General features: G+C 43.9%; 1 protein-coding gene across 1 annotated transcript; it reads right to left on the bottom strand.

The window, feature by feature from the left end:
* Positions 1 to 1,720: 1,720 nt before the first annotated feature.
* Positions 1,721 to 11,563, bottom strand: CDCA7 (cell division cycle associated 7). Its single transcript, XM_041473133.1, has 10 exons — positions 11,490 to 11,563; positions 9,148 to 9,273; positions 8,656 to 8,766; positions 6,969 to 7,220; positions 6,533 to 6,610; positions 5,669 to 5,860; positions 5,081 to 5,221; positions 4,494 to 4,643; positions 3,769 to 3,905; positions 1,721 to 3,476 (listed from the first exon to the last, which is right to left on the bottom strand). The coding sequence occupies exons 2-10, from the start codon at positions 9,211 to 9,213 to the stop codon at positions 3,446 to 3,448; spliced, it is 1,158 nt and encodes a 385-aa protein (XP_041329067.1). The 5' UTR covers positions 9,214 to 9,273; positions 11,490 to 11,563; the 3' UTR covers positions 1,721 to 3,445.
* Between the last annotated feature and the right edge of the window lie 1,306 nt (positions 11,564 to 12,869).

Genomic DNA, 12,869 nt, shown 5'->3' with positions numbered 1-12,869 from the left:
CCCGTTTTCATTTCATTTGCCTACCTAAGCAAATGATGGTGATACTTTGGTCTGTTGCCATCTGTGTGCTTTTCTCTTCAAAATACATTTTTAGGTTGCTGGAAGACAAAATAAAGGTATAGCAGCACATGAGGCTAGGAAGGAAGAGGGGTAGTTTCCAAAGTTAAAATTCAAATCCCTGCACTAATATTACTGGTTAAGCAACCAAGTGTCCTGCTCTGCAATATTTACTGTATTCTTCAGCCTGTGAAGCAACACTGCCATGCTGATTTTTTAATTTACATATAATGAAAAAAAGTTTAATTGTTAAGGAAGACAAAAATTTTTTTCTCAAGATTTGAAGAGACCTAATGCTTCAGTGTTTAGCTTAATTAAAAAGCAAGTGGAATGGGGAAAAAGCAAACAACATATATATTAGCATATACCAGCCTAAGAAAATCTTCTAATAAGGAAGTTATGACCAATTTAATCAGTATGTAATATATATTCATTATAAATTATTATTTCACATTAAAAAAGTTTTTTCAAACCTATGCACAAGATCACCTGGCTCTAAAACTGAGTAGTGAGGAAATGTCAACTCATGCAGCCTTTTTCCATTATAAATCAACAGTCATTCTACCTCACACATGAGCTTCATTCTTTTGTTCTTCCTTACACAGTGATACTCTATTTCCACGCATCTTTGGTTTTTAAAGCTGACAGGATCTTTTCCTCTCAAGTTTCCTAAACTGCTGCTCATTCACTGCACTTATAAATCGTGAGCTTGTTAAAAACTATTTTTCAGGTCCACATCAACAGCACTTAAGTAACTGTGATAGAGGGGCTTGGGGAAAGTGATGTATTTAGACACCTCAAAATCATCACATTAAACAAACTAACATCCTACACAATCCACAAATATGAATTTATTCTCACATCACAAGCAGCGTGATGACAGGCACATCTGAAGACAGCTTTTAGGTGAGAGTAACAAGGTGAGGGTTTTACCAGTAAAGAGTATCTGGGACAGCTCAGTCACCTGCTGGATCACTTCCTTCCCACTTCCTCTCACTACAGAGGGTTACAGCTTTTTGTGTAACCTTCTGCCACAGCATCATGCAACTCCTGACCCAGGGCAAAAAAGCAGCACAAGCGTCTTCACTATCAGCATGCAATCAAGGCCCCTCCGGTAATTCTCTGCTCCAGGAAAGAGCTCCTGAGAGGGTACTTAAGAGCTTGTTTGTAAAAGAATAAATAAATATATAAATTTAAATGGCAGACACATTACTTCAATTCATGTCCAAAATTTGATCCTCATCCTTGTCAACTCAGGATGTAGGCATCTGGATTTAAAAAAAAGTAGAGAAAAAGCAGAAGGGTAAAGCAAAAAGCACATTTGCCTAGAGCCTCTATTAAGCCTTAACTAAGCACTCTGTATTTTGACCATCACCACTTAATGACCAGGTACTGAACAATTCACTCCAAGCAGCAGGAATATCAGAGCAAGCCTGATTCAGGAACACAGGGCCAGAGATGATAAGATGTCAAAGTCCCACTGATTCCCCAGATATGATGGGAACAACCAAGTCCTTTACTTTGCAGTGTAAGTTCATGTGAAAGTGGTAAAATAGAAGTACAGCTCTAACAGGCTTTTCAAAACCAGTTCAGAGACAAGAATATTCTAAAATTGAAAATTTTTATTTTCAAAATAAAGAATTTTGTACAGAACAGTGTAGATCTGAGTAAATCTAAATACAGCAGTCTCTGTAATATAACACAAGGGTCTGCTTTTAGCACAGTACTTTCACACTCTAGCAATCAGAAGGCACGCCAAGCAATTAGGAGGGAGAAAAAAAAAACCCAACCACTTTTATCTGTCAGAACATGTATTTCTAAAATGAGTTCCTTCTTCACAAAATGTACCTAGAGGGAAGAGCACTCTCCACACCTCAGATTGCACAGCTATTCACACTATAAAAACAGACTAAGAGAGGACAGGAGATTTTCAATAGGAGAGATGATTTATGAAACAGAACTGCAAGTCTGAGACATAAATATCTGTTGTTTCTAAATTCCTCTCTCCTCCTCTCCCACACACACTGATGCAATTCCCACAAAGGTATGAACTGTGGATCATTTTGTATACACACAGTGCAAATACTGCACAGGCACAGAAGCGTAAACCCACGGTGATTCTTTGACTATTCAACTGTACATTATTTATAGCATTTCATTCTAAACCTTATACAAATCTTACACAGTAGTTTCCATAAAAACTAAGCACATTTACATGCTTTATGGTTCTCTGGATGCAACTTTCATGGCACCTTCTTTTTTTACAACAGAGTTCAGGAGACCCCTATGTGCTCAGCGTATCAGAATTGTTCAGCTCCGTTTCTGCTGTACTTACATTTCACAAATGTCATGGGAAAGACCCTTCCAAAATCACAAAAGGCCAGATACAGAAACATTCATTGCCTGTTTTCCTGATAACCAAACTAAACAAGTTACCACCTTTCATCTACTCAAAGATGGCCAACAGCCACATGAACTGCCACCCCTCTGCTTGACCAAGCCCTGGTCTGGAGGTATCCCTCTTCCCCAGGACCACTGCTGACTCTGCAAAGCAGTTCTGCAGCTGCAGCAGGGGCAGGGAAAAGGGAGTCCAGCAAAACAGTAATTTAACACATGGAACGTTCTGTTTTAGACAGTGGTCACTACACAATGTATACCAGCACATTTCCATCACTATCACCAGTAGGCAATGCTAGTGCTGTGGAAGCTTTCAGCAGTGGCCTTCTCTCATCTGGGCAAAAACACAAAGAGCCTCGTCAAACAGCATCTACTGCATTTCTGAATTCAGACAATCTCCCTTGAAATGGCCACTGTGAACTTTTAGTACTCTATAAAACCAAGTATTAGTGCTTGGAAACTGCTCAGCTGCAACTTATAGGGCTTCCTTTTTGAACTTAAGAACATGCTGTTGTTTCAGAGAATTCTACAATTCCATTTTATCATGAAGTGCCTGTATTGCAGAAGTTGGCTGCTTTGCTCTGTGGAGAAAACCACCCAAGTTTTCAGAACATCTCTATCTTTTTGGAACCTGTTTTGGAGCCTAAGTAAACCTGCAGCATAGATTGCTGCATGAGTGAAACTGATGGCTTAAAGCCCCATCTCCTTTCAGGAAGAAAAAAGAAGTTACTATCATGAAAAAAAGGACTGATGCTATCTGATTTGACAAGTTGTCTAAAGAGAAAACAACAGCCTGTGGGTGAAGACCTGCATTAAACAGCTTTCCCAAGTATGATTTATACTGCAGTAAATGAAAGGTTTTTATCCTTTTTTACCCAAAAGGAAGGGGAAGCAGAGAAGGCACTTTGTAATCTCATTTGATTAAACAATTCACTGCAGGCAATAATATTACGTTGGTGAAAGAACATGTAATTTAAAGGCAGTCACAGCTTCAGTCTTCCATTCCAAGTTCTTGTTTCAGACTGAAAGGCAAGTAAAAACATGAGTCAGCTTGTAGCAAACACTGAAAACTCTTTGGACCAATTAGTAGAAGCCCTGACAATACACAATGAGGTTGAGAGCTAAAAGGCAGAGTTTCAGGTAAGATCCAGTGTATCAGAAAAATCATAGGGCAAAATCTCAGATTCTGGAGGCAGCACAGAGTAATCTTGAGATTTACCTGACAAAATAGGATGTGGACATCTTTTCCCTCCCACTTTTGAGATGCTTACCCCACCTAATGCAACAACATCACTGACAAAATGGCACACTCACCTTTTTAAGTAGGCATGGACATTGTCAAAGCCATGGTACTTGGCCAGATAGACCAGGACACCTGTGGCACATCGGCCATCTCGCTGTCTGCAGAAGCTACAGTTGCAGATTCCACGACATGGGGGGCACCTCCATGTCTACACAGAAGAGAGACGACAAGAAGCCCTTTTAGCTGAGATGCTATGTCAGATGTAACTCAGAACTTAGGAGAGTGCCCTGCTACACACTGAGTTCTGCAATGAACACCAGCACTGCATAAAGTCATCTAAACCAGTACAAGAGTGCAAATTCTTCAGTCTGTAGGGGATTAAGCTCTCCATTGCCTGCCTTGCACATAACCACAGGAAGCATTCCACTCTGTTTTAACTCCTACATCACAGCCCACAGCAGCAGCACTTTGTCCACAATACAGTTCCTTTCCCTAGGGTATTAAGCACTAATGCAGAGATAATAATAAAGAGAACACTATTTTGATGCACAAACACAAGAATATTTTAGCTGCTACTCTGTTCTCATACTTTACTCCTGCAATTAAAACTGTTGTATTTAAGTAGTAAATACAACAAGTTCTACACAACACAGTTCTGTGATTCAGGGTAAAGCAAGCCAGGAGTGCACCATGTACTACAGCACTGTAAGCAGTTGTTAAAACCGCTGCTGCCAGCAACCAATACCCCTGGCTGTGGAAGCCAAGACCAAAACACCACCACTGAGCACTGTCCTACCGGGTCCAGCAGTGCTGTTCTGACGTCCTCCCCGTATCTGTTGCGGAGGCACGGCCCACAGAACTGGCCCCGCACTCCTACGCAGTCAGGGTTACGACAATTTGTCTTGGTGTCTATGGTTTTTTGGCGACACTGATGGCAGGTGGATCCCTAGAACACAGGAAAAACAAACAAGACATTTATTAAGATGGCATTTTAGATAGGAGAAAAAAAGCATTGAAAAAAATCTCTTTGGCAGCAAGCAGTGCTTATCCCAAAACAGAAAGCCTCCTTGCAAGTTTGAACCAAGACTGTTTTAACACTTCATTTTCAGTGTCTGGTAATCACTCTCCCTGGGTGGTTATCACTTAGGTATTACAGTTGTTCCAGAGTGAAAGCATGCTAATTGACTTGGAAAAGGTCATTCTACAAATTCAGGAAAAAATAAGAAGGGACATTTCATAGATCTCAGACATATTTCTCCCAAAAATCACATCCTCTCTCTCAGTGAGAGGGAGTGTACCCTATTTCATGCTAAAACACAAACACAGAATAACAAAAAAATGACTTCACAAAGTACACATTTCACAAAGCTGGACTATTCTTACCATGGCCCTGTTATATACTTTTTCTCTTGCAGATCCACAAATATTATCCAGCTCTTCTGCTGTTATGTCCTCAACTGGGCGCACAACATGTGGAAAAGCCATGGCACCACGGTGACCCCTCCTGGGAGTACGGGCTTCATGCTGAATAGCAAAGACACAATACTTGCAGTATTAGTTTCAGCAAAAACTACAAAAGCAAGGATCTTCACAGCAATGCTGAAGTCTCAAAAACCCATCATATATCCAAGCAAGATATAACAGAACTTTGTACAGACGTATGATGTGGATGCAGCTTTAGCACCTTTGCTTGCTCTGTCCCCCTCAGGGTGCAGTGATGCTACTGATCTTGCTTCACTCCTGCTGGAGTGCAAGAGGAAGTGGTTTTTCAAGGACAAGGAAGGGGCAATGGAGAACACATACAAAATGCCCTTTTTGGTTTGTTTTGTTGTTTTTTTTTTAATTCTTCTAAGGCCATGGCATACTGAAAGACCCCATAAACTCTCTATGAATCACTATTTTCTTGAAGGGAAACCTTCATACAAAACCACCCTCACAACCCACAACAGCAGAACTAGATCTTCATCATACCTCCAGGTATTCATCGGACATCTTTCTTCTTCTCACCAAGATGTACGGGTCATCTTCTTCCTCTTCTGGTACAAGAGTAGGAGGACCTTCAATCAAGGACCTGGACCTTGTGTGAGGCCGAGAACTCCGGTCTGGGTTCCTCCTCAAGGCACTTTTGGGCAACGAACGCCTTGGAAGTCGCTTTGGTCCCTGCTAATGTTTAAAAGCCCCTAATGAAACAGGTGAAAACACAGATAGCTCCTGACCCTACACTGAATTCCTCCCCTAAAGATGCCTTCCTCTTGTCTTTTCCAAAGACATGTCTATCCCTGTCCCAGTCTGAAAACCAAAGGTAAGAATATCCTAACCAAGTTCATGTTAGGCATTCTGCTAGTCACTGAGAAATAGTCAAAAGCAGCAGAACCTGTGAGGAGCTGTGATTTTCAGTGTTGTTCTAATCTTCACCCAAATTACAAATACATCAGCAGTGAAATTCATTACACTGCTGATTCACAACCCAGCCTACTTAAAAGATAGGCTTAATGCCAGGTGTTTTCAAGGCTCCAAACTCATAGAATATTCAGGTCTGAGCTGCCCTCCCTCATCTCCAGCCTTTGTATAAACATATATTTACACAGCACCTCGTTTGGTTTTTTATTGGCCTATGGAGACACTTAACCTTTATAAATTAATCTGTTCTGCTTTGTACCATGGCAAATCAAAAGAGAATTACACAATGAGGATACCCGTTTTAGGAAGCAGTAAAATTCAAACTGGGCTTTGATTTGCACAGTTTATTAAATTTTTACATTGAGAATCCTGCTTTGTAATGTCAGAATTTGACTCTTAGAAATCTGAATGCAAATCCAGTAAGTTCATACTCACATGACTGACAGCTGGCAACGATTTTCTCCCACCAAAGATACCAGAAACATTTTGCAACTCAGCCATTAGTTTTGCAAGCTAACAAGAGAAAGAAAAATGAAGCAGAGCTTTAAAAGGGTATTTATGTGCTATTACAGACTACTAGGGCAATTGGCTAAAAGTACAGTTACTCATAGGAAATGCAGTCATTCTTCAACTCTTTACATTTATGTCTTATTTATGTTTCAGTGACTGTAAGTAATTTGGAAATGCTCAAAACTTATTATGTCGTTAGGCTTGCAGCCTATGGATTTTCATATGCCAGTAAAGTATCAGATTTGTATTTTAGGAATGCAAATTCACCTTAATGCATTCACACAATTCCCATTACAGTAAATTTAAACAGAGGTCCCCCAAGAGTTGAAAGGGAGGGGGGAAAAAGGGCCAGAGTACTTGCCATTGCTTTGTTTTCCTTTATGTTTAAAGCTCTTTTTTCTAAAAACATAGCACCATTTTCTTCAGTGTCAGAGTCTGAATCTAGAGCGGGCATCGGTGTTTCAGGAACAGGTTCCATGCCACCCTTCCTCCTCTCTGATCTCCGAGGTGGAAACTTCATGGCTACTTTCAGAGGAACAGAGCATTTCTGCCCTCTCTGATCGATCTCACTTTCAGCACTTGCATCATTCTCATCTGACTCTGATTCCAATTTCTGTTAACAAACCAAAATGGTAGCATGTAAATCCAGGAGAGTTGCTCTGCAGTTAAATACAGTGGACAACATTTTGTCTAGGAGTAGTTTAAGAGGCTACCTTGCTGAAATCCAGACATGCAGTCCTAGTGTTCTAGTGTATTTAGGAGCGGGAAGAAAGGAGAGGGGACACAGGGATAAAAACCTCTCAGGGAGACCTATATGGTTGTGCCAAACACACCAGAAAAGGGAGTGTAGTATTTGCAGCAGTTACAGCAGTCTTAGCTCTCACTTGTAGGTCTAATAGCAAAAACACTTTGTGTGTATGGTATGAGAAAGAGAACTGCCTTTAAAGGGCTCAATTTTGCTACATATAGCATTTGACTGTAAAAAAAGCCACTATGCAGTTGTCTGCACAAGGTCAAACCCAATTTTGTAAGCTATCAAGTACAGTCATCTCACCGTATCAATGATATAAAAGGACATTTCCTTCTAGAGCCAACCAGTGAAATAATTATTAATAAAATCCCAGTATTTTCTGATATTCAAATTCTGATGTCTTGCTTACAAATTTCCCAAGAACCCAATGGTTCAGTGAGGACATAAATCATTTAGTTAAAAGCTCATTATGCAATAGGCTTTGATTTTTTAGACACAACAAGACAGTCTTACTTTGATCAGCAGTAAGAATGGACATCAAATGGCCATTTCTATTTACACAGGGTTTTTATTAAGCAGGTATGTGATTCTGGTTGTACATTATGTGTAGTAACTGACTTTTTTTCTACTTATCTATTCCAGCTTCATCTCCTCCTTACTCTCTTTACAGTTGTGTTTTAACTCAGATGTGATTTCTTCCAATTAGCCATTTTTCTTTTCTAGTCATTTCTTAGCATGTGCTGAAGTTATGATGAACCTGGTTTTGCCAAATGTGGTACTACTTCAGTTTCTCTTCTGAATATCAACTATTGATCTTTTTAAGCAATAAAACTGATGTAAGGAAAAGCAGGAAGGCAGATTTCACCACCTATGACTATTTCTCTATGTTGAAAAATGCACAGCATTCCCTGTTACGCTGCCAGAGTGGAGGTCTGACTGCATGTCAAGACACACAGGAATTTTTCTGAGGCTTGCTGCAGTCCATGGGCTAGCCTAACATTTCATATTGAGGAAACCAGAAATGCTACGCTCCAACAGAGTAACATCCAGCAGGGACAGTTTTAAGAGGTTTATTTCAAAATACACATGGCAGATTTTTAAAGCTCCATATCTTGAGTGCTTTTCATAGAGAGAAAAAGAAAACTAAACTTTGGCTACTTGGACTGTTTACTAAATGAAATGATGCTTCCTTCTGAAACACTGAACTTCAAGCTGAAGCTGGCATTATTTTCCAATTCCAATTAAGAATGTGTAAGAATTTAAATATATCATAGCAAACAAAAATCAACTGTCTTACCAATGCATCTTGGACCTCATCTTCTGAAAAGCCACAGAAAGATTCATCATCAGAGGCTTCATGAAAAATTTTTGCCAGTTCTTCTTTAATATCCGACCTAAATTTGCATTTCTACAAAAAATAAAATAGCCTTTATGTAGTACAGAAAATTATTAATTTATAAATGCAGTACAAGCAAAAAGCTTTTTAATAAAGAAAAAAAAAAAAGTTAAGGCATTTCACAAGGAGTTTTAGAACCACAGCTGTAAATTACCATGTACATTAGGTTAGGTGACATATCAAAGGCCAGAATTTATAGCTAATCTATTTCCAACAATTACCACCTAGAAGCACAAGTGAAGAGTGAAATGAAATTACAGCATATAGCACAGATTTATAACTGCTCTACAAAAACATAAGCAGAGCAAGTAGTTTTACATTATTAGCTTTACATTTTTGCAATCTTTACTAGTCCAGCACATATGATCTTACTTGTTCTTGTACTGTACTTACTGTATTTGCAAAATTATCAGAACCAAAACTGTCACAACTGTCATCAGAGGATGAGGATGTTTCCATGGGAATCAGTTTCGTATTTCGAAAGGTTGTGAAGTTTCTCCTTCCTGAACGACCTCGGCGCTACGAAAGGACAACAGCAACACCATTAACAAGAGACCTACTGCAGCACAGTAGCTTTTAAGAGTATCTTTGTACTGAGGCTTAGGAAGTTTGAACATTTTAGGATGTTTAGCAACCTTGAATGCAAGTCAGAAAACAAACATCAGCTTTGAAATAAATCTCAAAGTTAGGAATGAGAATGGTTTTTACTCTGATACAGTTCTGATCATTGTTACAGATGAGTTTCGTTCAGTATTTAAGAATACTCTTTATACAAACAGGCAAGTGGAAATAAGCACATGAATCATGCCATTCCCCAGTCATCATAGTCAGTGATGGAAAAAAGTGCAAGTACACGAAAAGTACCTAGAAATTTACTTTGATTCACTTATTATTTTCATTTTGAGGCACACACTAAATACTGCGCAGCTCTTAAGGAAGGGCCAAAGAATCCTACCAACAAATTTGAAACAAATCCGTTCCAGACAAAGCAGCTTGCTGTTTTGTTCATTTTGCCACCGATTTAGAAGACTTTTTTTTACGGGCTTCAGGTTTTCCTTTCCCAGTAAATGTTCCTGCTGGCAGTGACCCATTGTATGCCCCGAGCCTGGCTGGCATCCAGGCCGGGGAGCAGCACCCACACTGAGGTGCTGGCCCGGTTATGAGCGCTGGCGCTTCACGGGCCCACCGCGCGGGCCAAACGCCGGACACACGCCGGGCTTAAGCAGCAGCGACCCGGGCCAACCTGGAGCCCTCCGTCCCCTCCTCAGACCCGCTCTGCTTGCGGCTCTTCGTTTCACAGTTCCGCCGAGCACCCAAGCGCGGCCCGGCCGGCCCCAGACACAAAGGGGCGGTGCGTGCTGCCGCCCGCCGCGGTGAGGGGGCGCGCCGCGGGGCCGTGCGCGGGCCGGCCGCACCGGGAGGGCCTCAGGCGTGGAGCAGCCCGGCCCAGGTGACCCGGGCTAGCCAGGGGCTCGCAAACACGCCCGTCCCGGCCAGCGCCTCTCCTCGCCTCCCGCTAAAATGGTGCCGTCCCGCACACACGCGGCCGGGCCGACCCCTGTGCTCCTTCCCGCCCGTCCCGTCCCTGCCGCGCGGGGCCGCTCCCCACAAGAGCGCCACATGACCGGCCCCGCGCCCTCGGCGAGGCGGGGGCGGTGGGCACATGGCTCCGGGCCGCCAGCTCCCCGCCGAGCGCGGCTCTCAAGCCGAGTTTCCTACCCCAGTTAGGCGGGCAAGGGCACCGCCACGCACGGGGAGCCCGAGCACCGCGGCGGGGCAGAAGACCCGGAGCTGCCGGTCCGAGTGGTGGGGGTCCCCCGACGTCCCCCTCCCTGGGACGCCCAAACTAAAGACCCCCCACCCGGCCCCACCAGCCTTCCGCAGCACGGCTTAGTCCGGCTTGCATAGGTTCTCAAGACCCCGGAGCGCCACGAGAGCGGCGGCAAGCGCCACAGCCTTCCCCCCGCTCTCCGTAGCAGCAGCGACCCATGGCCTTACGGCGAGCCCAGCGGCGGCCGCGGGCAGCGCTCACCTGCGGGCGCGGCGGGGCCATGCTGGCGGCGGCGGGCGAGCGCTGGAACTGAAGGTTCGCGCCAAAGCGGCTGGACCGCGGGGGGCGGGGCCGGCGGCGCCTTTCCCGCGTTGCCGCCCGCGTCCTGGCAGATGCAGCGCACACCCCCGCGGTGTCAGGCACCCGGCGGGCTCCCCTGCGCCCGCCCGCCCGCCTCTGCTAAAGCAGCTCATCAGGTCTCCCGGGATGTCCCCGAAGGGACCAGTGCGGAGGTCCCCTTCTTTTTTTCTATCCGAGGTGTAGGCTTTGTGGAGCTGCAAGGGCCTGGCCCTGTGGCGCGAAAAGCTCCCGGGCGGAACGTGGCGGGACTCGGCTGCAGAAGGGGGGCGGGCGCCGGGCGCCGCGCCCGTGCCTCGCCGGGGCCAGCTGGGAAGACTCTAAGGTTTCTAGCTCTCTCTAGCTCTCCTTTTTTTGTTTTAAATAATTTTATATGCTAAACTTAGGTTGGCTTCACTCTGAAATAAACTCCCTAAATCTGCCAGTTTTCAAGGGCGGTGAGGCTTCTCCACGAAATAAAGCCAAGGATCCGTGTGCTGGCTGCCCCCCGCAGTGCCCGCACCCGGCACCGCCTGCCAAGCAGCGTGGTACGAGTGCACCGTGTCAGAACAGCCGCCCGCAGCGTGCAGGCTGCCCACAGTCCCATGGGGAATGGGGGGTCACTCACCAGGGCCCTTCAGATCAGCGTTAGGAGAGACTCTGGGTGACTCAAGATCCACCGCCCCTGCTCCTCGGGTAACAACAGAATTTCACAAAGAGTGAAATAGCAGTACAACAGAATTTCACAAAGAAGTTGGCTGCCTTGCCCTCTGCAATCACAATACTATTTGAAGACGGGCCAGAAGAAAATAGATCAGTCATTTTAAACCATTTTTGGTAACATGTATAATGGCACATTAAATCAAGTACAGCCGTTAAACACAGCAGAATAACTGCTATGTGGTATTTGGCAGCAGTAGTAACGGGAGAAGCCCTGAAGAAGCTGTATGGGATTTGTGGCCCTGGTGTTTGCTATAATCCTCTGTTTATGCTGTGGTTTGAGCCGGGCTGGATAGCAGTGCAAGTGCTGCTGCTCAGCGTTTCCAGGTGCCTCCCTGGCAGCAGGCGAGTCCCCGCTGCCATCAGCGGGAGGCAGGAGGCCGCGTGCAGGTGCAGACCTGTGCCCGCGTAAGGCAAACCAGGAATCATCTCTGAGCCAAAGTCTGTAAATAGCCTACAGCACAATAGGGTACAAGAGCCCTCACAGAGGTGTTCTGTTTTCTGTGGGCATTATTCTTCCTGCACGTGCTGCAATCTGTCGTGTAAAAGAATCTTCATTTTAAATAAGCCCATAATTACACACTTACCTGCACTGCTGGCTTCTCAGCACACACAAAAGCAGATGAACTAAACCAGTTCTCCAGAGACCAGACCACACTCCATTCCTCTAAATCCACATTAGTGGAGGATTGCCACCCACCTGGCTTCCAGACAAGACAGCTCAGTTGGGAAGAGGTGAAATGTTTTTTGAATTTTGATGTACTTTTACTTCTTTCTAAAGAAACCTACAAATACCAGTTTACTTACATGGAAGAAGAGATTCAGTTCATGAACAGTAAAAGCCCTTAACATCACAATTATCAGAATTTTACTAGAGAAGTAGCCAACCTTCACAGCTTTCAAGAGCATCATATGAAATGTTATGGAGTGCTGATGGCACTAACTAAAGCAGAACTTCAGACTGCAGTTACTTGTCCATTTAATGCTTAATGCAAACAGCATTCTTCAAGTCTTCAAACTACACATGTACTCAAACGGCTTTCAAATTAATAGGCCAGAGCAGAGACTTTGTGGGGAATCCAGACAGGATATTTCATGAACTGTATTGTCAGGGTTTTTTCAATATGTGAAAAATAATTATTTTATTGAAAATTGTGTATATTAGCTCACATATTTTACAGATGACTAGGGAGAAGAGCTTAGGACAGGGAAAAGAGAAATGGGATGTATGTGAAGGGCAGAGGTTTCCCTTCCTACAGCACACAGCAAGGGTACCAGAAAATGAAAG

The sequence above is a fragment of the Pyrgilauda ruficollis genome, unplaced genomic scaffold, assembly GCF_017590135.1.
Source record: "Pyrgilauda ruficollis isolate IOZ18807 unplaced genomic scaffold, ASM1759013v1 scaffold3, whole genome shotgun sequence".
NCBI lineage: Eukaryota > Metazoa > Chordata > Aves > Passeriformes > Passeridae > Pyrgilauda > Pyrgilauda ruficollis.
This window is presented reverse-complemented; position numbering and strand designations above follow the sequence as displayed.

Coding starts and splice junctions, on each gene's coding strand:
- CDCA7 (XM_041473133.1), bottom strand. CDS start 9,213: ATGGAAACATCCTCATCCTCTGATGACAGTTGTGACAGTTTTGGTTCT. Junction 5,222..5,668: donor TGTCCGATGAATACCTGGAG/GTATGATGAAGA, acceptor TTTGCTATTCAG/CATGAAGCCCGTACTCCCAG. Junction 3,477..3,768: donor GTCCATGCCTACTTAAAAAG/GTGAGTGTGCCA, acceptor CTTGCCTTTCAG/TCTGAAACAAGAACTTGGAA.